The sequence below is a fragment of the Monodon monoceros genome, unplaced genomic scaffold (genome assembly GCF_005190385.1).
Source record: "Monodon monoceros isolate NGI ecotype Baffin Bay Population unplaced genomic scaffold, NGI_Narwhal_1 Super_Scaffold_18, whole genome shotgun sequence".
Classification (NCBI taxonomy): Eukaryota; Metazoa; Chordata; class Mammalia; order Artiodactyla; family Monodontidae; genus Monodon; species Monodon monoceros.
The window spans coordinates 83614160-83638351 of NW_021703774.1; the positions used below are offsets into that span (position 1 = coordinate 83614160).

General features: G+C 45.2%; 1 protein-coding gene across 2 annotated transcripts; it reads left to right on the forward strand.

Moving 5' to 3' along the window:
* Positions 1-661: 661 nt before the first annotated feature.
* ADORA3 (adenosine A3 receptor) lies at positions 662-22475 on the forward strand. 2 transcript variants are annotated; one of them, XM_029229316.1, is made up of 7 exons: positions 725-1343; positions 15427-15533; positions 17618-17965; positions 19654-19720; positions 20442-20539; positions 20955-21016; positions 22349-22475. In XM_029229316.1, exons 1-7 carry the CDS (start codon positions 961-963, stop codon positions 22349-22351), a joined length of 1068 nt encoding a protein of 355 aa, XP_029085149.1. In that variant the 5' UTR covers positions 725-960; the 3' UTR covers positions 22352-22475. The 2 variants fall into 2 exon arrangements, with proteins under 2 accessions (XP_029085150.1, XP_029085149.1); XM_029229317.1 differs by lacking the exons at positions 15427-15533; positions 17618-17965; positions 19654-19720; ... (1 more) ...; positions 20955-21016; positions 22349-22475 and adding an exon at positions 3044-4168 and having other exon boundaries at positions 662-1343.
* The last annotated feature ends 1717 nt before the right edge of the window (positions 22476-24192 follow it).

The following is a 24192-nucleotide window of genomic DNA, read 5'->3' on the forward strand; positions in this document are numbered from 1 at the left end:
ATATAACTGAATACCAAAGACTAAGTGACTTAGAAACAAGAGAGATTTATTTCCCACATTTCTGGAGGCTGGGAAGTCCAAGATCAAGGCATAAGTAGAACCTGTGTCTGGTGAGAGCCAACTTCCTCGTACATAGATGGTGGAAGGGGCAAGGGAGCTCTGTGGAGTCCCTCTTATAAGGACGCTAATCCCATTCATGAGGGCTCCACCCTCATGACCTAATAACCTCCCAAAGCCCCCACCTCCAACTACTTTGATTTGAGGGTCAGAATTCAACCTATGAGTTTTGGGGGGACACAGTCAGTCTATGGAGTGTGCTCTTTAGAAAGAGTACATTCTGGTTAAGTTTAGGAGCCTGCCACCAAAGTCTATTTCTTTCTCTTCTGTGGGTTCTGCTTGCCTCCTTACTGTGCGATCTTTCTGATAAGCTATCAGAAAGCCAGAATGTTACGTAGTCAGTGCTCCCAGCTCCTCTCCCACCCAGAGTGACGTTCTTATCTAGTCCTTGAGTAAATGAATGCTGAGTCTTCTCCATGCTATGAACACGCCCCCACCCAGCCCTCATTCTTTCCATCTTCTTGCTGAGTGTTCCTGGCTCTGTGCTTCCTCTTGGCCCATCTCACTTCCTGAAACACCACTGAAGAGCATTGCTTGTCTTGATGGAGCTTAAGTAGCCCTCCAGGGGCAGGGGAACTAACAGAAGCAGCATTTTCACTTTCAGCCCACATAGAACTGTCCTCCAGGCTTCTGGGAGCCCAGGGGTGTACGGCCTGCAGTGGGGCTGAAAGTGATGGCCCTGTGATGGACTGTCTCTAAGGAGCGGGGGAGAGGGGATTCCAACAGAGAAGAGAAGGAATGGGCGAGTTGCGAGTTCTGGATTGTGGCTGCTGCACCTGGACCTCTGGCGAGATGTCTGGCAAGAGCTAGGCTGACTGGTCCACACGGATCTTGTTGGCACAAATGTCACCTGGGAGGCTACACCTGGAAAGCGAGATGCCTGTCAACAGCACTGCCGTGTCCTTGGCCAACGCTACCTACATCACTGTGGAGATTCTCATTGGGCTCTGTGCCATAGTGGGCAACGTGCTGGTCATCTGGGTGGTCAAACTGAACCCCAGCCTGCAGAACACCACCTTCTATTTCATTGTCTCCCTAGCCCTGGCTGACATTGCTGTCGGGGTCCTGGTCATGCCTTTGGCCATTGTCATTAGCCTGGGTGTCACAATCCACTTTCATAGCTGCCTTCTCATGACCTGCCTGCTGCTGATCTTCACCCACGCCTCCATCATGTCCTTGCTAGCCATTGCCGTGGACCGATACCTGCGGGTCAAGCTCACGGTCAGGTAACTTGCTTGGAGAGGGGTGGTGTGGGGCAGTGATAGAGGTGCCTGGGAAATGGGGCTACAACCTCCAGATCTCAGACTTTTTGAGTGGAAACAAATCCAAATTGGCCTCTGAGCTTGAAAGAGGTTCTTTTCACCACTTGGTGTGTGAAGGTTTTAACAACGATGAGTAGAGACTTGGGAACTAGAAACAGAGGAACGCTCCAATCCCTCCCCACTGACTACAGGAGTATATGCTCAATACCCTGGGGGGCTAAAGATGATAAAAACTCGATGCATCTTTAATTAGTGAAAAATGCTCTTGACTTTTAGAAATGATAGAAACATACTAGATGATAAGATAAGCAGAGAGAAAAGAAGGAGATAAACTGATGCTTCTCTTTGCAAATGTAGGCTATTTTAAAGTTATTTTAATTTTGTTTCCTCTTCCATGTTGAGAAGGGGACCACAAAAGTTCTCCATTACAGAAAGTAGTAAAAACTTTTCAGGTGACCATGTGAACAGAACAGATTGCCAAATGAAGAAATTGAATTCCCCAGGTGTCCTGAATTACATTGGTATCTTGTTGCTCCTCTCTTCTCTTGGGGAAAGAGCATGGTGAGGGAGCTACAGACAACTTTTGATACAAACGAGCCCGGGTTCAAATCCCAGATCTTGAGGCCTGATCTTGGGCAAGTTATTTAGCTTTCTGTGTCTCAGTCCCTCATCACAGTGTTAAGATGCTCTGAACTCAGATTCACCTCCATTCCATTTTAGCTCCAACACTTTTGGCTTCTACAAGTTGATTAACTTGTCTGTTTCGTTTTTTTCATCTATAAAATGGGGATGATAATTGTACCTTCCCCATAAGATCAAATGAGTTAATACACGTAAAGCTCTTAGAAAAATGCCCAGCACACAGTCTGTGCTCAGTAAATGGTAGCTGTAACTACTATGATTTTCACCATTACCATCAATGAAATGGAGATTGTCATAAAAATATCTCCAGTTTATCATGAGATTTTATTGAGAGAAAGTCTACTGAGTACATAGCCAGTACTTAAAATCTGCTTCCTTCTTATAGCCTATGTAGAATGTTGTCAGGAAGAATGGTTTAAGGAGAAATGGTGACTTTTGATTGGATGAGTCTTTTAAGGTCCTGGAAGCACCTCAACATGACGTTTGCAAGTCCATGAGAGTGGAGTCTAACTCAAACCCCAAGTGTGGTGCAAATAGAGAAGCAGAGGCAGACACAGGTAGGGGGTAAGTGTGGGACAGGCAGAGTCTAATTTATGGACAGCAGCACAACAGCCAAAAAACAAACAAACAAACAAACAAAAACAGTGCAGGGCACAACAGGCAAACATGCTTTGAGCAGATTATTTCTCCCCAGGTAAGGCGATCCCAGGAGACTTTGATCGATAACTCTTACCTCCCAGGGACTGAAGAATTCTTGGGCTGGAAATGGAACTGTGAATGGGGTACGCAAGCCCCTGACTCTAGGCAACGTACTCCTGTTGCTTTGGAGGTTGTACTTCTTTAGAAAAGTTCCCAGAGAACTTTGCTGTATTTTTCTCTAATCATTGTCTGCTCATCTTGTCTTCATATTCAGTAGAGTTTAGCTGAAATCACCATAGAATACCAACACCCTCCAGCTCCATCTCCCCCCACCCATTAGCAATTCCTGCTGTGAACTCACCGACTCTCTTCCATTCCAACAGATACAAGAGTTTCACCACTCAAAGAAGAATATGGGTGGCTCTGGGCCTTTGCTGGCTGGTGTCATTCCTGGTGGGATTGACTCCCATGTTTGGCTGGAACGTGAAACTGAACTCAGAGTACCACAAAAATCTCACCTTCCTTTCCTGCCAATTCCGTTCCGTAATGAGGATGGACTACATGGTCTACTTCAGCTTCTTCACTTGGATTTTCATTCCCCTGGTTGTCATGTGTGCCATCTACCTTGACATCTTCTATGTCATCCGGAACAAACTCAATCAGAACTTTTCTAACTCCAAAGAGACAGGTGCATTTTACGGACGGGAGTTCAAGACAGCCAAGTCTCTGTTTCTGGTTCTTTTCTTGTTTGCTTTGTCCTGGCTGCCTTTATCCATCATCAATTGTGTCATCTACTTTAATGGTGAAGTACCACAAGTTGTGCTCTACTTGGGCATCCTGCTGTCCCATGCTAACTCCATGATGAACCCTATCGTCTATGCTTATAAAATAAAGAAGTTCAAGGAAACCTATCTCTTGATCCTCAAATCCTGTGTGATCTGCCAGCCCTCTAATTCCTTGGACTCAAGCACTGAGCAGACTTCTGAGTAGCTATCCATGAAAGATGACTCTCCGTTCCATTACCCTTCAGATTCAGCAGGGACAAACACTTGAGGGCCTATCCACCTGGGCCATGGGCTCTCACGTGTTTGATTCCTTCCAGTGATGTGGGAAGCATTTGGCTGGCTGTCTCCAATTTTATCTTCCCTACTACCCTCTTTCTCTAATTCAATTTTTTTCTTGTCCTTCTTTTCTAATTCAATTTTCTGGGTGTCTGACTTGAGGACAATATTCTATTGTTACTACTGCCTGTGTTCCTCCTTCCCAAACAGAAGTCATGGAATCTGAAGGATGCCTCATTGACTTACTGACAAAAGGGTCCCAACTGGGCTGGACATGTAAGTAATGGTGACTCAGCTCTACTCCATTATGGAACTAAGCAGAGAACCCTGCTCTCAGCAGATACCCGGAGGATGGATGGAATGCAAGGAGTGAACTGAGTTTAAGAGGGACTTAACTTGCTGGATTCACCTGTAAATGTATTTGAGTAAATAAAAGATGATAACTAATTGCTGTGTAGCTCTTTGCTGAGGGTCAGGGTCACTTGGGTCTTGAAGACCCAGCTGGCTCCTCCTGGCACTCAGCCTGCTTCTACCTGATGCCATGTGGCATGTTCGCCTGTGTAAATTCTAGGACTCTCACCCCTGGCCCCAGAACACCCTGCTCCTTTTTCCAGGGCTGATCAGAACATTTGTCAACTTTATGAACCATTCATCGAGTGTTAGAGAAGAAATGATTCTTAGAGCTGAGTCTTAATCATCTCCTCTGGTATTTTATTATTTAATAGGAATAGCGGGAGTGGGGCAAAAAGAGACACCAGACAGCTATTATATGTTGAGCACCTTCTATGTACTATTTTGCATGCGTTCTCTCTTTTGGTCCTGACAGTTTTTTAGGTACCACCGTTATTACCATCTCTATTTTGCAGAAGAGAAAACTGAGGCACAGAGGTGTTAAGTAACTTGTCCACGATCACACAGTTAACAAGTATGAGAGCCAGGATTTCAAGGCAGTCCTGCCTTATGGGAGAACCCAAGATTCTTGCTACCTATCCCTAGACATGCAGAGTGACTTGTCATTTCTACAAAGTCCAAACTCTTAAGTCCACCTTATGTACAATTAACAGAATCATGGGTACAAACTATGATTTGTATACTCAAAGACTGCTGGGGGCTTCCCTGGTGGCGCAGTGGTTGAGAGTCCGCCTGCTGATGCAGGGGACACGGGTTCGTGCCCCGGTCCGGGAAGATCCCACATGCCGCGGAGCGGCTGGGCCTGTGAGCCATGGCCGCTGAGCCTGCGCGTCCGGAGCCTGTGCTCTGCCACGGGAGAGGCCACAGCAGTGAGAGGCCCGCGTACAGCAAAAAAAAAAAAAAAAAAAAAAAAAAAAAGGACTGCTGGTTTTTTTGCATTAACTGCTGTTGCCAATTGGGACACCAGACAGGGATGGCGTTCTAGTCAAGTCATTCGGGCTTTAAGTGTGGCTCTGGAAGTTTGAGGTGGCATCTTTGATTGGGCTATCCAAACTTGCAGCTGTGGACTCTCACTCCCAAGACAATAAATATATTAACTTGATGAGAGCAGCAAGATGGGGATTTCAGTTAAACCACATCAAAGAAGATAACTGTACTGAAAACGCTTTTCTAATTAATTCTTAGCCAATCTTGAAAGGTTATCCTGATCCTAATCTTAGGCCACAGCCTGATAAGCCTATTTATCTTGTTAACATTTCACTTCAGGGAAATGTCCTCGTGTCTTCTCTTGTCAGCCCAGGAATAATCAACACCATGTGCGATGTTGAAAAGCTCGCACATAGCATTTTCTACCGATGCCAAACCAGTTGGTCACCCCGCCCACCCACTTCCTGGTGCCATTCACAATCTTATGTTAGAGGCAGAGGACTGCAACGTACCCCCGCCCTCCATTCCTGGGTGTCCCTGGATGTGGGAGGGGACTTTTGTCCTGACAAATTCCCCATCAACATTTTGGGGGATCTTTTTTCTTTCAAAAGACAAGCCTCCCCCACCTCTAATTTTTTCTTAATGGTATCCCCTCTTTTGATTTCAGCATTTTCCCCCAAATTAATTTTTGTGTTTAGTTAAAATGCCCCTCCAGGACGAGGCCCTGGGTCTACTCTGGGGCATTGGGTGCTCCTGGCACACTGTTCTACCCACGACTCACCTTTGCCCAGTTGGAGACTTGAGGGAAGTGCTGGTTGGTTCTTGGCCTCTAACCCAGTTGCTATAGCAACATTTGGCATGTGCCCTTTCAGGAAACTTGATTTAAAGGGACCGCTTGCCTCACAAGAAAACAGCAGTCTGTCCTGAGTCATTTGGTGTCATCAGACAAGCTATAGCTCCAGAGTTTCAGAAAAACTTTTTTTCTCCCTTTCTCCTCCTCCCCTCCTTCTCTCTCTTTTCCTTTCTGACAGTCACTGCTTAGTAAACCCACTGAAGGCTTGTAGGAAGTTGTATTTTGGGGGCTTGAGAGTCAATGAGAATCTCTTGAGCTCCACCAGCCCAGAAGAGGCCCTTACAGTGAAATGTCTTTTGGCGTGAACTCAAAAAAGATGAACCAAGACTCACTGGTGAGGAGTTGGGCTGGAAGCGGCGAGATCTACCCTGGTTTCAGGTTTAGAGATTAATGTCACTGGAGTTTCCCTGAGTCTGTCCCCTGGCTAGCTCCCTTCAGCTAAACATTGTCAAAGGTGGCTGTTGGGCTTTCATTTTAAAGGAATAAGATAAAAAAGACCACCAAGACAAAACTGAGGTTTGCTTCCTCCTTCCTCCTCCAGACAGATCTGCTGGAACAAAGGTAGATGCTGAGTAGCTGGGCTTATTTACTCAATTTTTAAAAGCAAATCAACAGTAGAAATAAGTGAAGACCAACCAAATGAGAGCAAACAAACCCTATTTATTCTGAGCTTTCTATAGCAAAGGAGTCAGTCACTGCCCCTTGCTTTTTGGCAGAGACTTAAAGGCAGGCAGAAGAGTGGGATACTTTTATAGTAGAAAAAAGAAGGCTTCAGGTACACCCCGACTGGAGACTGTTGGCCTAAGGAGGCTGTAGGCAGGCCGACTAGAAGTGGGGCATCCTGTGTGATGGGTTAGGGGGCATACTTGACTTTCTCTGGTTGGTTCGTAGATGGAAGCAGGACAAAAATTAGGGAAGCTGTCAGTTATTCATCAGGTCCTGGCCATTCAGGGCCAATTGTTACAGGGATTATTGTTTGGCTTTCTGAATTGTTACTAGGAATAATGGCCTGAGTTCCTATAAGTCTGGTTTACATCAGGCTGGCTTCCTGGGCCAGTTACTATAGATAAGGGGCTGGTTTCCTAGGCTGGTAGTGGGCCAGAGTTCTATTTTTATATGTGGTCTGGCCATGGTCCGTTTGTATCTTCAGTTTCTTACAATTAAATTCACATTTTCTAGAGAAACTCTGCCCTTAGGTACTATACTGGGTACAATGGGAATGAGAAAAATTAGGCTGCATCTTGCCCCAACCACTCGGGTGACTGGCATAATGTAAAATCTCAACTCTAAAGTGCTCTACAGTGTTGCGATATTGTTACTACTGGGGAAGCAGAATTGAGCGATGGAAAGAACAATTTTTTCTTTCAGATTTAGCATGAGCTCATGGCGGCTGTACTAGCTGTGTGAACTTAAATTTAGCAGTTACTTTAACTGAGCCTCCATTTTTCTCATCTGTAAAATGGGAGACTAGTAATACCTGTGTCAACGTTTTGTTTTGTTTTTTACTTTTTGTTATGAAAAATATCGAACACACAAAAGTGGAGAGATTAGAATAACGAAGGCCCATTGTCCTGCTTTAATAATGATCAACTTACAGCCAGCCTTGTTTCATTAATGACCCCACCAACTTGCCTTACCCTGATTATCCTGAAATTTTGCACATCAAATTATTTCATCTGTACACATTGCGGTTTGTATTTCTAAAAGATATTTTAAAAATTTGGTTTATCCTTATGACCCATTTACCTTTTTATTTACACATCAAACAGAGTGAAAATTAATTCTACCCTTAAGAGGGAGCAACAGAACTAATAACACCAGATAATACTCAGAACGCTAATAGACACACCTGTTTATTCTCTGTAACTCTTGAGCCTGTCATTTGCTTTAGAATGTTACTTTTTCATGTCTTGGGCATTTTCCTGATATCTGTGCATAATCTCCTTCTGTTGGTACTTTTTCGGTTTCACGGTGTGCCATCTCTGAGCAATACTGAGTGTTTGTTTTACGTGCAGCTCTCTCAGCAATAGGGACTACTTTAAAAAAAAAATAACCACAATGTCAGTATTAATTGATTGGTATGTAATGAACTATTCCCAAACGTAGAGGCTTAACATTATTACTATTGTTATTTATTTATTTTTTTGGCGGTACGCGGGCCTCTCACTGTTGTGGCCTCTCCCGTTGCAGAGCACAGGCTCCGGATGCGCAGGCTCAGCGGCCATGGCTCACGGGCCCAGCCGCTCCGCGGCACGTGGGATCTTCGCGGACGGGGGCACGAACCCGTGTCCCCTGCATCGGCAGGCGGACTCTCAACCACTGCGCCACCAGGGAAGCCCAACATGATAATAATTAACTCTTGTACTTTCTGTGGGTCAGGAATTCAGGAGCATCTTGGTTGGGTGGGTCATGCTTGACGTCTCTCACGAGATTTCTGGGTCTGTAGTCGTCTGGAAGTTTGATGGTGCTGGAGGATTTACTCCCAAGGTGGGTCGTACATTTACTCCCAAGGTGGGTCGCAAGTTGATTCCTTTCCACGTGGGCCTTTGCGCAGGTCTGCTTGAGAGTCCTCACAACATGGCATCTGACTTCCGCAAGAAAGAAAGAGCAATGTGACTTCTGAGGTGGAAGTTGCACACCTTTTAAGACCTAGGCTTGGAAGTCATATGCCATCCCTTCTACCATATTTTACTGATCACATGGGCTAGCCCTGATTCAGATTAGGAGGGGATTACACAATGGCATGAATCCAGGAGCCATCTTAGAGGCTGGCTATGACAATATCATTATCACAACTGAAAAAAAATGTAACAATAATTTCTTTTTTAAAAAAATTTTTTGATAGATCTTTATTGGAGTATAATTGCTTCACAATACTGTGTTAGTTTCTGTTGTACAACAAAGTGAATCAGCTATGTGCATACACATGTCCCCATATCTCCTCTCTCTCGCGTCTCCCTCACATCCTCCCTACCCCACCCCTCTAGGTCATCACAAAGCACTGAGCTGACCTCCCTGTGCTATGCAGCTGCTTCCCACTAGCTAACTATTTTACATTCGGTAGTGTATATATGTCGATGCTACTCTCACTTTGCCCCAGCTTCACCCTCCCACCCCGTGTCCTCAAGTCCATTCTCTATGTCTACATCTTTATTCCTGCCCTGCAACTAGGTTCATCGGTACCATTTTTTTTTTTTAGATTCCATATATATGCGTTAGCATACCGTATTTGTTTTTCTTTCTGACTTAATTCACTCTGTATGACAGACTCTAGGTCCATCCACCTCACTACAAATAACTCAATTTCATATCTTTTTATCGCTGAGTAATATTCCATTGCATATATGCGCCACATCTTCTTTCATTCATCTGTCGATGGACATTTACTTTGGTTCCATGTCCTGGCTATTGTAAATAGTGCTGCAATGAACATTGTGGTACATGTCTCTTTTTGAATTATGGTTTTCTCAGGGTATATGCCCAGTAGTGGGATTGCTGGGTCATATGGTAGTTCTATTTTTAGTTTTTTAAGGAAACTCCATACTGTTTTCCGTAGTGGTTGTATCAATTTACATGCCCACCAGCAGTGCATGAGGGTTCCCTTTTCACCACACCCTTTCCAGCACTTATTGTTTCCAGATTTTTTCATAATGGCCATTCTGACCTGCGTGAGGTGATACCTCATTGTAGTTTTGATTTGCATTTCTCTAATAATTAGCGATGTTGAGCATCTTTTCATGTGTCTCTTGGCCAACTGTATGTCTTTCTTGGTGAAATGTCTATTTAGGTCTTCCTTCCGCCCATTTTTAATTGGATTGTTTGTTTTTTTGATATTGAGCTCTATGAGCTGTTTGTATATTTCGGAGATTGATCCTTTGTCCGTGGTTTCATTTGCAAATATTTTCTCCCATTCTGAGGGTTGTCTTTTCGTCTTGCTTATGGTTTCCTTTGCTGTGTAAAAGCTTTTAAGTTTAATTAAGTCCCATTTTTTAATTTTTGTTTTTATTTCTGTTACTCTAGGAGGTGGGTCAGAAAAGATCTTGCTATGGTTTATGTCAAAGAGTGTTTTTCCTATGTTTTCCTCTAAGAGTTTTATAATGTCTGGTCTTACATTTAGATCTTTAATCCATTTGGAGTTTATTTTTGTGTATGGTGTTAGGTAGTGTTCTAATTTCATTCTTTTACATGTAGCTGTCCAGTTTTCCCAGCACCACTTATCGAAGAGGCTCTCTTTTCTCCGTTGTATGTTCTTGCCTCCTTTGTTGTAAATTAGGTGCCCATATGTGCATGGGCTTATCTCTGGGCATTCTAACCTGTTCTATTGATCTATATTTCTGTTTTTGTGCCAGTACCATGCTGTCTTGATTACTCTAGCTTTGTGGTATAGTTTGAAGCCAGGGAACCTGATTCTTCCAGCTCCGTTTTTCTTTCTCAAGATTGCTTTGGCTATTCGGAGTCTTTTGTGTTTCCACACAAATTGTAAAATTTTCTGTTCTAATTCTGTGAAGAATGCCATTGGTAGTTTGATAGGGATTGCATTGAATCTGTAGATTGCTTTGGGTAGTATAGTCATTTTCACAATATTGATTCTTCCAATCCAAGGACATGGTATATTTCTCCATCTGTTTTGAGAAGAATGGGTGTTAGCTCTTCTCTAAATGTTTGATAGAATTCACCTGGTCCAGCCATCTGGTCCTGGACTTTTGTTTGTTGGAAGATTTTAAATTATGGTTTCAATTTCATTACTTGTGATAGGTCTGTTTTCTAATTTTTCCTGGTTCAGTCTTGGAAAATTGTACCTTTCCAAGAATTTGTCCATTTCTTCGTGGCTGTCCATTTTATTGGCATACAGTTGTTTGTAGTAGTCTCTTATAATCCTTTGTATTTCTGCAGTGTCAGTTGTGATTTCTCCTTTTTCATTTCTAGTTTTTTATTTATTTATTTTTTTTGTGGTACGCAGGCCTCTCACTGTTGTGGCCTCTCCCGTTGCGGAGCACAGGCTCCGGACGCGCAGCCTCAGCGGCCATGGCTCACGGGCCCAGCCGCTCCGCGGCATGTGGGATCTTCCTGGACCGGGGCACGAACCCATGTCCCCTGCCTCGGCAGGTGGACTCTCAACCACTGCGCCACCAGGGAAGACCCTCTAATTTTATTGATTTACTTCTCCCTTTTTTTCTTGATGAGTCTGGCTAATGGTTTATTAATTTTGTTTATCTTCTCAAAGAAGCAGCTTTTAGTTTTATTGATCTTTGCTATTGTTTTCTCTGTTTCTATTTCAGTTATTTCTGCTCTGATCTTTATGATTTATTTCCTTCTACTGACTTTGGGTTTTCTTTGTTCTTCTTCCTCTAGTTGTTTTAAGTGTAGGGTTAGATAGTTTACTTGAGATTTTTCTTGTTTCTTGAGGTGAGATTGAATTGCTGTAAACTTCCCTCTTAGAACTGCTTTTGCTGCATCCCATAGGTTTTGGGTCATTGTGTTCTCACTGTCATTTGTTTCTATGTGTTTTTTAATTTCTGTTTTGATTTGTTCAGTGATCTCTTGGTTATTTAGTAGCACACTGTTTAGCCTCCATGTATTTGGGTTTCTTACAGCCCTTTTCCTGTAATTGATTTCCAATTTCATAGTGTTGTGGTCAGAAAAGATGCTTGATACGATTTCAATTTTCTTAAATTTTCTGAGGCTTGATTTGTGATGCAAGATGTGGTCTATCCTGGAGAATGTTCCATGTGCACTTGAGAAGAATGTGTATTCTGCCGATTTTGAGTGGAATGTTGTGTAAATATCAATTAAATATATCTGGTCTATTGTGTCATTTAAAGCTTGTATTTCCTTACTTATTTTCTGATTGGATGATCTGTCCATTGGTGTAAGTGGGGTGTTAAAGTCCCCTACTCTATTATTGTGTTACTGTCAATTTCTCCTTTCATGGTTGTTAGCATTTGCCTTATGTATTGAGGTGCTCCTATGTTGGGTGCATAGACATTTATAATTGTTATATCTTCTTTTGGATTGATCCTTTGATCCTTATGTAGTGTCCCTCCTTATCTCTTGTAACAGTCTTTATTTTAAATTCTATTTTATCTGATACAGGTATTGCTACTTCAGCTTTCTTTTGATTTCCATTTGCATGGAATATCTTTTTCCATCCCCTCACTTTTGGTCTGTCTGTGTCCCTAGGTCTGAAGTGGGTCTCTTGTAGACAGCCTATATATGGGTCTTTTTATTTATCCATTCAGCCAGTCTGTGTGTTTTGATGGGAGCATTTAATCCATTTACATTCAAGGTTATTATCAATATGTATGTTCCTATTACCATTTTCTTAATTGTTTTGGAGTTTTTTTTGTGGGTCTTTTTCTTCTCTTGTGTTTCCCGCTTAGAGAAGTTTCTTTAGCATTGGTTGTAAAGCTGGTTTGGTGGTGCTGAATTCTCTTAGCTTTTGCTTGTCTGAAAAGCTTTTGACTTCTCTATCAAATCTGAATGAGATCCTTGCTGGGTAGAGTAATCTTGGTTGTAGGTTTTTCTCTTTCATCACTTTAAGTATATCCTGCCACTCCCTTCTGGCCTGCAGAGTGTCTGCTGAGAAAGCAGCTGATCATCTTATAGGGATTCCTTTGTATGTTATTTTTTTGTTTTTCCCTTGCTGTTTTTAATATTTTTTCTTTGAATTTAATTTTTGTTAGTTTGATTAATATGTGTCTTGGTGTGTTTTTCCTAGGATTTATCCTGTATGGGACTGTCTGTGCTTCCTGGACTTGGGTAACTATTTCCTTTCCCATGTTAAGGAAGAGATTATAGAGTTTTCTATAATCCCTTCAAATGTTTTCTCAGACACTTTCTTTTTCTCTTCTTTTTCTGGGACCCCTATAATTAGAATGTTGGTGTGTTTAGTGTTGTCCCAGAGGTCTCTGAGATTGTCCTCAATTCTTTTCATTCTTTTTTCTTTATTCTGCTCCTCAGCAGTTATTTCTACCATTTTGCCTTCCAGCTCACTTGTTCATTCTTCTGCCTCAGTTATTCTGTTATTGATTCCTTCTTGTGTATTTTTCATTTCAGTTATTGTGTTGTTCATCTCTGTTTTTTTGTTCTTTAGTTCTTCTAGATCTTCGTTAAACATTTCTTGTATTTTCTGAATCCATGCCTCCATTCTATTTCCGAGATTCTGGGTCATCTTTTCTCCCATTACTCTGAATTATTTTTCAGGTAGATTGCCTATTTCCTCTTCATTTATTTGGTCTTGTAGATTTTTACCTTACTCCTTCATCTGAAATTTTTTTTTTTTTTTTTTAATGAGTGGGATTGAGTTCCTGTCTTACTGGTTGTTTGGCCTGAGGCTTCCAACAGTGGAATTTGAGGCTACTGGGTAGAGCTGGGTCTTGGTGCTGAGATGAAGAACTCTGTGAGACCTCACTCCAATGAATATTCCCTGGGGTCTGAGGTTCTCTGTTAGTCCAGTGCTTTGGACTCAGAGCTCCCACCACAGGAAATTTGGCCTGACCCCTGGCTCATGAACCAAGATCCCATAAGCTGCATGGGGTGGCAAAAAAACAAAAAAGAGAACAATAACAAAGTAAAAAATAAAATTAGACTAGGAAACTAACAGATATGTTAGAAAGAATATAAAAATATAGATGAATCAACAACTGGAAGGTACGTCAGTATCACAATAGTAAAGAAGAGGAGGAGAGAAAAGAAAGAAAAAGGGGAGGGGAAGGCCTTGGCTGTGGAGGGCGGGGCCTAAGCAAGGGAGAGGTTTGGGTGCTGGGCGGGGCCTACGCTCAGGACCCACAGGGTTGGAAAAGGCCCTGGGGGCTGTGGGGGTGGGGCTTAGGCTCAAGGAACAGAAGGGGTCCAGGCGTGTCCCCCACCACTGGTCTCAGAGGACAGGGGACCTCACCTGGGAGCCCAGCAAGCTTCCTGGACTTGAGTGGGTGGGGCAAATGCCTTCCTCCCTTCTCCTGCTCCCCTGGTCCCGGAGGCCCCCTCCTGCCTGCCTCTCCTATTCTCCCCTCGGGCTCCTTCCTATGCCCCCAGGACCAATGCGGCCGGGGTGGGGTGGGGGGGCCTTGGAGGGCAGGGGACTGGCCTGGGAGCTCAGCAGCCTTCCTAGGCCTCAGTGGGCCAGGCAATCGCCCTCTGTTCCTTTCCTGCTCCTCCCGGAGAGTCCCTCCTGCCTGCCTCTCCTGATCTCCCCAGCCTCAGGGGCACCAATCTTGTCTGGCTTCCAATTCTTCCCCCTCAGTGCCCCCGTGTCCTACTGGTTCACTTGGGGGTTCCTCCTGTCTACTTGGGCATCAGGGTCCCCCACCAGTGGCCGGCAGGTGCCCTAGTTGTGGGGAGAGCCTAACTCAGCGTCTTCCCACACTGCCATCTTGACTCTGTCCCCCAACAATAATCTCTGAATATCATCAACTATCTAGTCACTGTCCAAATTTTCTCAATTGTTTCCTTCAGTCAGAATCCAAATAAATTCCATATATTGCAATTTTATCAATATGTCTCTTAAGCCCCTTTTAATCTATAGATTCCTGCTTCATTTTTTCCCTGTGCAGTTTAATTGTTGAACTCATAAATGTTTCATAAGGAATAAATGAGGCAATATAAGCAAAACACCTACCATGATGCAGGTAAAACACGTACCATGATGCAGGCCTGCTGCTGGCCCATATGCTGACTTGGTGTGAATTAGAGAAAGGCTCTTCTTCCTCAAGAGAGGACATTATTGAAAACCTGGACAATCACCCACGTCCAGCCCTTGATGAGAAGTGCTAGCTCTGGGATGTGATAAGTAAGCATTCAGCTTAAATTCAACCGAGGGTGGTTCCATAATTCAAACTTTAAAAATCAGTGGCCAGGCCATATGAGTCCCATTAGGAATAAGGGGAAGCTTCTGCTGCATGGACAGAGAGCCTTGCTTTGTCCCAAGAAAGCTTTCAAGATGTCTGTAGGCTGCAGCCTGTCTACTGCTGCACAAAAACCCACACTTTCACCTGCTCACATGCTCCGGATGCCAGGCTCCACCTGCTTCAGGCTCCACCCTCTATCCACTCAGAAGGCAGGATAGTTATGAATCTCATTACTAGTCTTCCTCTCAGCTAAATAGGAATTGGACTTCCAAGAGTGGTGAACAGACAAGAGGCCTGGCCTCTTATGATACCTGGACCATTGGCAGAACAGGGCACTGTTGCAAAGATGAATGTGTGCCAGCGATGGTGTGTGTGCATGTGCCCTTCTGAGTGTGCCTTGTGTGCCAGAGTGGATTTATCCAGGAGGGGGATCTTCACTGCTGTTCTGGGCTCTACCAGGAAGCCCAGAATTTTCTCATATTACTATATAAGTAAGTTTATGTCCACAAATGGCATCCCTCTCATGAGGTACCCTTGTGCAGTGCACAACCTGGGTACCTATATATAGTAGCACTTCTTGGATGAACTGGTTGGTCCTTCTTTTCCCTGGTCACTCCAAACAGGATAAAACCATCTTAAACTCAAAGATTCCTATTTCCTGAAAACAGATCTAGGATTCCTAAGACCCTTGGGTCCATCTGGTCATCCCAGTTGAAGGTTCACTTCCTTCCAGTCATGAGGCTCTTCATTCTGCTCTCCTTGACTGTCTTTTCAGGTAAGAGATGGGGAAGGAACATCTCCAGCCCTCCAAGCTTCCCAGAGACTGTGCATTTTCTTTTCCTTTCCTACCTGGAGTTCTTGCCTATTAGCTCAAACCACCTAAGGAGGGGATGGGAAAATAAAAGGAGGTGGAAATAGATCTTGTCCAAATTAGTCCTTGTTCTTTGATCTGATGAAGGGGTTGTGGGGGGAATTTGAAGCCCTCAGCTAAAATGAGGGGTCTGGATTCTCACTCTCAGTTTAAGTTCCCCCTTCCTTTCCCCCTTCTCCCCTTAAAAACACTTGTGCTGATATATGAGGACGGGACTTTCCACTTTCTGCCCATGCCTGACCCCAAAGATGAGACTTAGAAGACTGGGTTGGCCCCAGCTCTGCCACTGTCCAGCCTTGTGACCTTTGAGAGTCACCGCACCTCTCTCTGAGTCAGTGTTCAGGCCAGTAAACTAAGTATCACACAATCTTTCTTATGGGGTCCATCTGAGAACAAAATATCATAACCATGTCAAATGATATCAAGGATGTGAGCCTGCTTTGTAGGCTGGTCGCACCCACTGTGAGCTACACTTGAGGCAGCATTTGAGGAGGCCCCAGTGCACATCTGGAAGGCTGAGGGGTGGTCTCTGTTGCCCATCTCGTAACCTTGGTCAGACACTTCCCCAGCCACTGTCACGCTGGATGTGAAGTACACAACTTCCTTATTATGCAACATCCTGAGATGACAGATGTGCCCACACTGGTCTGGTATGGAGGAAACATGAAGTTCTTAGCCCCTGAGGACAGACAGAACCAGACATCTCTGTTTTCAGCCCTATACATCCAACAGAAGCCTCTAAACCTCCTTACTTTCTTTTTCTATAATTCTTTTCTTTTTTTTTTTTTTTGTTTTTTTTATGGTACGCGGGCCTCTCACTCTTGTGGCCTCTCCCGTTGCAGAGCACAGGCTCCGGACACGCAGGCTCAGCGGCCATGGCTCACGGGCCCAGCCGCTCCGCGGCATGTGGGATCCTCCCGGACCAGGGCACGAACCCATGTCCCCTGCATCGGCAGGCGGACTCTCAACCACTATGCCACCAGGGAAGGCCTATTTTCTATTTTTTAAAATTTTATTGAAGTATATTTGATTTACAATGTTGTGTAGTTTCAGGTGTACAGCAAAGTGATTCAGTTATACATATATATATATTTTCAGATTTTTTTCCATTATAGATTATTACAAGATACTGAATATAGTTCCCTGTGCTATACAGTAGGTCTTTGTTGTTTAGCTATTTTATATATAGTAGTGTGTATCTGTTAACCCCAAACTCCTAATTTATTCCTCCCCCTGTCCTTTCCCCTTTGGTAACCATAAGTTTGCTTTCTATGTCTGTGAGTTTGTTTCTGTTTCAAACCTCCTTACTTTCTTTTCGAGGATACCAAGGTGGAGTGGGGGGCTAGGGGCAGAGGATATACTAACAGTAAGCCTCGGGCTTTTCTACCCTCCCCCGCAAGCAACATGAGAAGCCGCCTAAATTCTTGCAGAGGGGGAAACGTATTTTACCCACTCTTAGGCCAGGGAAGAAGTCTTCTCCAGGGCTGCTGTATTAGTTTGCTAGGCCTCCTGTAACAACCACAGACTGTGTGGTTTACACAACAGAAATTTGTTTCCTTACAGTGATGGAGGCCAGAAGTCCAAGATCAAGGTGTTGGCAGGTTTGGTTTCTCCTGAGGTCTCTCTCCTTGGCTTGCAGAGGGCCGCCTTCTCACTGTGTCCTCACATGGTCATCCCTCTGTTGTCTGTGTCCTAATCTTTTTTATTAGGGCACCGATCAGATTGGATTAGGGCACATTCTAACGACCCCCTTTTAACTTAATTACCTATTTAAAGGCTCTAAATCCAAACGTAGTCACATTCTAAAGTACTGGGTGGTTAACACTTCAACGTACAAATTTTAGGGGGACACTATTCAGCCCATAACAGTTGCCAACCCCAAAGCAGGCAAAAATCAGCCTCCAATGTGTAATTAATTTTCCTCCAGGGTGCAGGAACTACAATGTGTTTAAAAGAACAATAGTGTTTGTCTATGTGTGTTTTCACAGATGCTATGGTCATGGATGAAAAGGTCAAGGAAATCTTTGTGCTGGACACAGCTTCTGCCATCTGCAACTACGATGCCCACTATAAGGACCACCCCAAATACTGGTGCCGAGGTTATTTCCAGGACTATTGCAACATCATTGCCTTCACGCCCAACAGCACTGACCGCGTGGCCCTGAGGGACACAGGAAACCAGCTTATTGTCACTGTGTCCTGCCTGACCAAGGAGGATATGGGCTGGTACTGGTGCAGCATCCAGCGGGACTTTGCCGGGGATGACATGGATTTTACAGAGCTGGTTGTCACTGACAACAGAAGAGCCCTCGCCAACAATTTTTGGTCTGGGAGAGGTAAGAGCCTGTTGGGGGTCCAGCTGCGGGTACCCCACAGCAGTGCATGTTAGCTGGTGTGGTAAATACTCAGAGAGCAACAACTCGGGCTCCCCCTAGGTTCTCTGGGGTAACCTGGCCTCTCCTTCCCTCCATAGTAGGAGAGCTGCTGCTGCTGCTGACAACTGACTTGGAATTTGGGGACGAGGAGGGTCCATTGCCCTGGGGTGCTCTTGGCACCTCTCTCCCCTCACAGCCATCTGGCAGATGGAACTTGGGAGGCTGACAGGTGCCAGAGCATTGCCTTGCAGGTCTAGAGTCTTGAAGATTCACTTCTTGAGGCGTGACTGAGGCTGTAAAAAGTGGTCTAAGGGCTCCCCTGGTGGCGCAGTGGTTGAGAGTCCGCCTGCCGATGCAGGGGACATGGGTTCGTGCCCCGGTCCGGGAAGATCCCACATGCCACGGAGCAGCTGGGCCCGTGAGCCATGGCCGCTGAGCCAGCACGTCCAGAGCCTGTGCTGCGCAACGGGAGAGGCCACAGCAGTGAGAGGCCCGCATATTGCAAAAAAAAAAAAGAAAAAAAAAAAGTGGTCTAAGCACCCAGACAAGCACCCTCAAAAACTGTCCACTTAAATAATTTCATAATTTACAGGGATAAATATGGTCCAAGAGGTCAGTGCTTTCTTTTAAGGAGTACAGTTTGCACCAGGAAGCTGCCGGAAGGGTGTGGGTGGAGCAGCCTGGAGGGGTGAGTCTGTATAAGCCAGTGTGTTGCTCCTTTGGGCCAGGGCGAAGGCATAGGGTCTCCAGGTGCTCCCCCAAATCCTTCTGTCCAATGCTGAAAACCTCTCTCAGGCACACTGTTTATGGAAAGTACTATCTTTCTTTTCTTCTTCTTTTCCTCCTACGGCTTCTCATTATTTCCATTTCTAGAAGGCATGTCTTTTTCTAGTGCAGTCCAGAGCACAGTGTCAGTAGGAAAACAGAGGACTTAAGGGAAGCTCCGGGAAGCCTCCTCCTGGTGCTAGAGGGCCTTGCTCACACTTGACCAACTGGTTATTTGTTCAGCAAGCCTCTTACTGAATGTGTGATACCCTTCACGCCTGCAGTGTTTCTACTTTGTGTGGTTCTGCTTTTACTTAACTGTGTAGTCTGTCCTGAGTTTTAGGCTCAGGATGAGAGAAGTCCCACCTAAGTGTGCTCCTTAGTTTAAATGAAACACAGACACCCCCCCACACCCCAGTCTTATCACAGGTGGCAATGTGGGTGACCATAGTGGCCCTTCTCCCATTGGGCTTTGGTGGCTGTCAGAAGCATGATGTGGCAATTATGTTACCTACTGATCAGTTCCTTAAGGATAGGACTGGCACTCAGCCTGGCACTCTCTAACCACAGGCCATATCTAGTCAACACAGCGCCTTTGTGCAAATCTGGAAAAGATGCCCCTTCCTCCAGGTGCATGGAGCCCAGTGGCAAGGTGCATGGTTTGGCAAACGAGTATAAGGGCTGGATTACAGCCCTGCTTGTTCCCTCCACCTCTGCCCTGTGCAGGGCACCCATAAACAGCTGGACTTGACCCAGCAGTCACCCAGGGCACTAATTCTCTGGAGACTGAGGGAATGACAGGCAGAGGTGCAGAGATGCAGAAGGCAAAGGAAGGGCCTGGGGATGGGCCTTATTTGATTCTCAACAAATCCTTTCTGACACAGACCTATCAGGCAACAAGAACAGAAGCTGCAGTTCTTCCAAAGTTGTCCACAAGGCAGATCACTCCAGGTGAGTCATGACTTTAGGAGACAAGCAGACTTTGGTTGGGCAGTAACAACACAACATGACAATGGGTTTGCACCTGCTCCTTTTCAGCAGTGTATTGTTTCTCTTCCTGAACTGTCTTCAGTGTGACTATTTGCTTCTTTTCAAAAGAATATTGTTTAGGACTCTTGATCACAAGCAGCAAGAATGCTCTCTGGTTATTTTAGCTAAAGAGGGAAATTCTTCATAAGGAGAGAGCAATGGCTGATGAAATGAGAGGGCAGGGATGTGGTAGCCCTGAGAAAGGGTCTGAATGTCATCAGGATTTATCTCCATCTCTAATCTGCTACGCTTATGTGTGTTTGCTTCCTCTCTCTCCCCACTGCCCTTTTATATTTCATTTTTGCCATAGGAGAAGATAATCCATTTCTAGCTGCCGAGTTTATTTTTCCCCCGTTCAAGAGACTCGCCAGCCTGAGACTGCATCCTCCCACTTCCAGTCCCATGTTAGTTCCCGAGGAGGGGGCTGGGCCCAGCTTGGTCAGACACCCACCGCAGGTCCAATCAAGTGTGGTCTGGAGGAGACGGGTTGCCTCTGAAGGAATCCAGGTTGCCAGGTGTTGCTGGAACTGGGCGAGAGCAGGGGCAGGGAGAGGGGACGGGTCCCAGAAAAGGGGATCCTGAGCAGAGAACCAAAAGATGGTGTCTTCCAAGGGACACGGATGCTGTCTGTGATTCCTTCCAGGATGACCATTCTCATCGTTTGCTTGCTGAGCACGGGCTTGGGGATCATCTCTATAATCAGTTACTTGTCCAGAAGAAGGAGAGGTCAAATGAGCAGGGGTAGGTAGCAGTTGGGGTGGTGTGGGTGGGAATTGGGGAAAATGAAAGGGGTCAAGGAACAGCTTTCAAATGGGTGAATGTGACCCTCTTCTTTTTGCCTGGACTCCTGGAATCCTGTGCAGCCTGCCCATGGGCTAGGGGCAATTCTGTTTCACGGTGACAAATGCTCCCTGAGAGGTGGCAGAGAGAGCACTGTAGCCCTCATAAGTGGAGGTGTGTGTAGACCAGCGAGGAGGGAGGCTGAGACATCAGAGGAACTTCTGGGGCCCCTGGGTAAGCAGGCATAGAAAGGTCTCCTTGAGAAGAAGGGTCAGGATAGGAAGAGGACAGGCCCAAGGGCCTCAGACCCAGCCTTGAGCCACGGGAGGAGAGGCCTTTCAGCTTTGTGCCTCCTTCTGCCCTTGGGCGATTGCAGGTAAAGGCCTAGCCAGAAGCCAGAAAAGCAGCCAAGCTTCCTCTGTGGTCCCCACACTTCCGGTAAGTTCCCTCCTTGACTCTTCTATCCTGGGCCCTGTGCCCACCACTCCCTGATCTGTAGGGCGCCCTATTCCTAAATAGAAGAAGGCCACCATGTGGTGAATTGGTTAACCTCTCAAGTAGACACAGGGTAGAGAGAGCATCACTGACAAGTGCCACTGTTTGTCTAATAGGTTTTTTGTTGTTTTCTTTTTATGCTCAGAAGCCACAGAAATACCTTGGGCAATGGAGAGACTGTAGGCATAATTACAAAACAGACTCCAACCTCCTCTGGGTATGGAACTGTAGAAAACAACATTTTAGAGAATGAGAGAACACAAACAAACCAGAAACACCTGTTAATGAAACACAGGGTCTACAGCCAGACAAACCTGAAATCCAAAGCTAAGGCTGTGAGGCCTCATTCTCTGTCTGTGATAATTTGGCCCCGGGGGCAGAGCAGGAGTCCTGAGAAATCAAAGCAGTGGCTCCCATGGCATTTCTGGCCTTTTGCCGTTCAAGAGCTGTGGGAACTGTGGAGGTGGGGGATGCAGACAAGGCAAAATCTCGCTTGGTTTTACCCAAGACCCCTCCCTTTGGGACACAATTTGAGTCTAGGTTTTTGCAAAACCCATTGTCACTTCCTTAAGGCATGACCCTGGGAAACTTGTTACTTCTCTGGGCCTGTTTTCTTCTCTATAAATTGAGGACCCCATACTCCCCAGGATTTTTTACTAATTCACTCATTCATTCATTCATTCAATAAACAAGGACCACGCCAGATTCTGGGATACACAGCTGAGGCAAAGAAATATTATCTGTCTTCATGGAGCATATAATGTAGAGTGGGAAGTAGGCAAGCCATCTCAGACATACATACACACACACACACACACACACACACACACACACACGTGAGATCATCAACTAGAGTAAGTACTCTGAAGGAGAGATGCGTGGTGCTATGCAAGTTGAAGCAATGGCACCCAACCCTATTTTTTTTTAGCAAGGAGTTGTACAACTTGGTTTAGCCACGGCCTGCTTCCTCACACTCAGGCAATGGGAACATGACAGCCGCAATCAGGGGCCTTTATGGGTTCTGAAGGAGTCCAGCTGCATTCACGTCACCAGAGCTTGGTGAGAGGTGAATGCAGGCCCCACGCACCAAGCTTTCCTGCTGACTGACTGATGACCTTTAAAGTCATGATGTCTGATTTCCACCCTGAAAACAAACTTGGGTGTTTGGTCTCCATGAAGCACCCATGACAGAGTTTGCCACCTTTGCTGCAGAAATACCCAGCAGAGGTAGGCAACAAATCTCAACTCAATTTTCCTTTTCTGTTTCCAACAAAGTAGACAACTCTTTGAAGCCCCTCTCTCATGTCCTGACTCCAAAGGCAATGGCTCATACTGAACAGATGGGACTGAAGATTTCTTTTATTTAGTTGAAAAATAAAATGATGCTACAATAGAGTCACCATGACAACCGGCCCACATCTTGGGGACTGATTCTGATCTCAGGCATTCTGAAGGCCCCTCTAACCTTGCCAGCGATCATTTGCAGTTACGTAAGAATGGTGGCAGCCAGAGGGGCTGTGCTAGGCCACGCCTAAGTAAGGCCACGGTCAGATAACATCTCAAGATCTGAGTTCTCATGCACTTGGCTTGTCAGAAGCGAAGAAAAGGGCCAGATCTTGGTCAGAGGGCCAGGAGATCACTTGTGTTGTATTTTTTAGCCAATAAATTTCTGACCCAGTGTTGAATGAACCCCAAGGTATGACTAACTTCTCTCAGGATATCACTGGGAGAGTATTTCTGGAAAAGTTTCTTTTAAAGTATAGTATTCCAATTTACTTCTGAATTGGTATTACATGCTGTTCTACCCAAAGAAGGGGAGAGAGGCTAAATCAGGGGTTCTTAGATTCTCTTGGCTCAAAGACTGTCCTGTATGGGAAACTGCCACTAGACTGAATGGATACTGCTTCTGATCAGTGAGAAGCCAAGGTGTGATAAATTAAGAGAAATATTCATTCACATCAGGAAACACAAATCAATACAGGGGCATCAGCAGTTGAGGGTGCAGGTGAGGTGATACTGTCATTAATGCCAGAATTACCCAAACTCTTAGCTCCTACATGAATGTCTGTACCCTCTCTTCCCGTAGAGTGTCTCTCCTGCTATTTCAGACCCTGGCGGCTCCCCATCACTGCCTCTGTTGCCCTCATAAAGACCCTGCTCTTCCAGTCTCTTCTGATAGGGTGCTGGCCAGTCTCTGCACTCAGGACACTCAGTGGCCCTCTGGTCTGAGCAGGGCTGGGACAGGGTTCTGCACATGCCCTGCACGTGTAGGTCCAGGCTCTCACACACTCGTTTATGAGCACAGTTCCTTCAGCTTCCACCCTGAGCCCTCTCTCCATAGGTAGGGAACTCAAAGCTACTCAGAACCCTGATGGGGAGAGGAGGGAGTGTGGATGCCACTCCATTGCTGTCATCCTCCGTGTTCCCACACAGCTGGCCCCCTCCCTCCCAGAGTCTCAGATCAAACAACATCAAAAGTGCTGTCTCTCAAATGCAAATCAAAACTACAATGAGGTATCACCTCACATCGGTCAGAATGGCCATCATCAAAAAATCTACAAATAATAAATGCTGGAGAGGGTGTGGAGAAAAGGGAATCCTCTTGCATTGTTGGTGGGAATGTAAATTGATACAGCCACTATGGAGAACAGTATGGAGGTTCCTTAACAAACTACAAAGAGAACTACCATACAACCCAGCAATCCCACTACTGGCCATATACCCTGAGAAAACCATCATTCAAAAAGAGTCATGTACCACAATGTTCATTGCAGCTCTATTTGCAATAGTCAGGACATGGAAGCAACCTAAGTGTCCATAGACAGATGAATGAATAAAGAAGATGTGGCACATACATACAATGGAATATTACTCAGCCATAAGAGGAAACGAAATTGAGTTATTTGTAGTGAGGTGGACGGACCCAGAGTCTGTCATACAGAGTGAAGCAACTCAGAAAGAGAAAAACAAATACCGTACGCTAACACATATATATGGAATCTAAAAAAAATTTTTAAAAAATGGTTCTGAAGACCTAGGGGCAGGACAGGAATAAAGACACAGATGTAGAGCATGGACTTGAGGACACGGGGAGGGAGAAGGGTAAGCTGGGACGAAGT

Coding starts and splice junctions, on each gene's coding strand:
- ADORA3 (XM_029229316.1), top strand. CDS start 961: ATGTCACCTGGGAGGCTACACCTGGAAAGCGAGATGCCTGTCAACAGC. Junction 1,344..15,426: donor CGGGTCAAGCTCACGGTCAG/GTAACTTGCTTG, acceptor TCCTGAAAACAG/ATCTAGGATTCCTAAGACCC. Junction 15,534..17,617: donor CTCCTTGACTGTCTTTTCAG/GTAAGAGATGGG, acceptor GTGTTTTCACAG/ATGCTATGGTCATGGATGAA.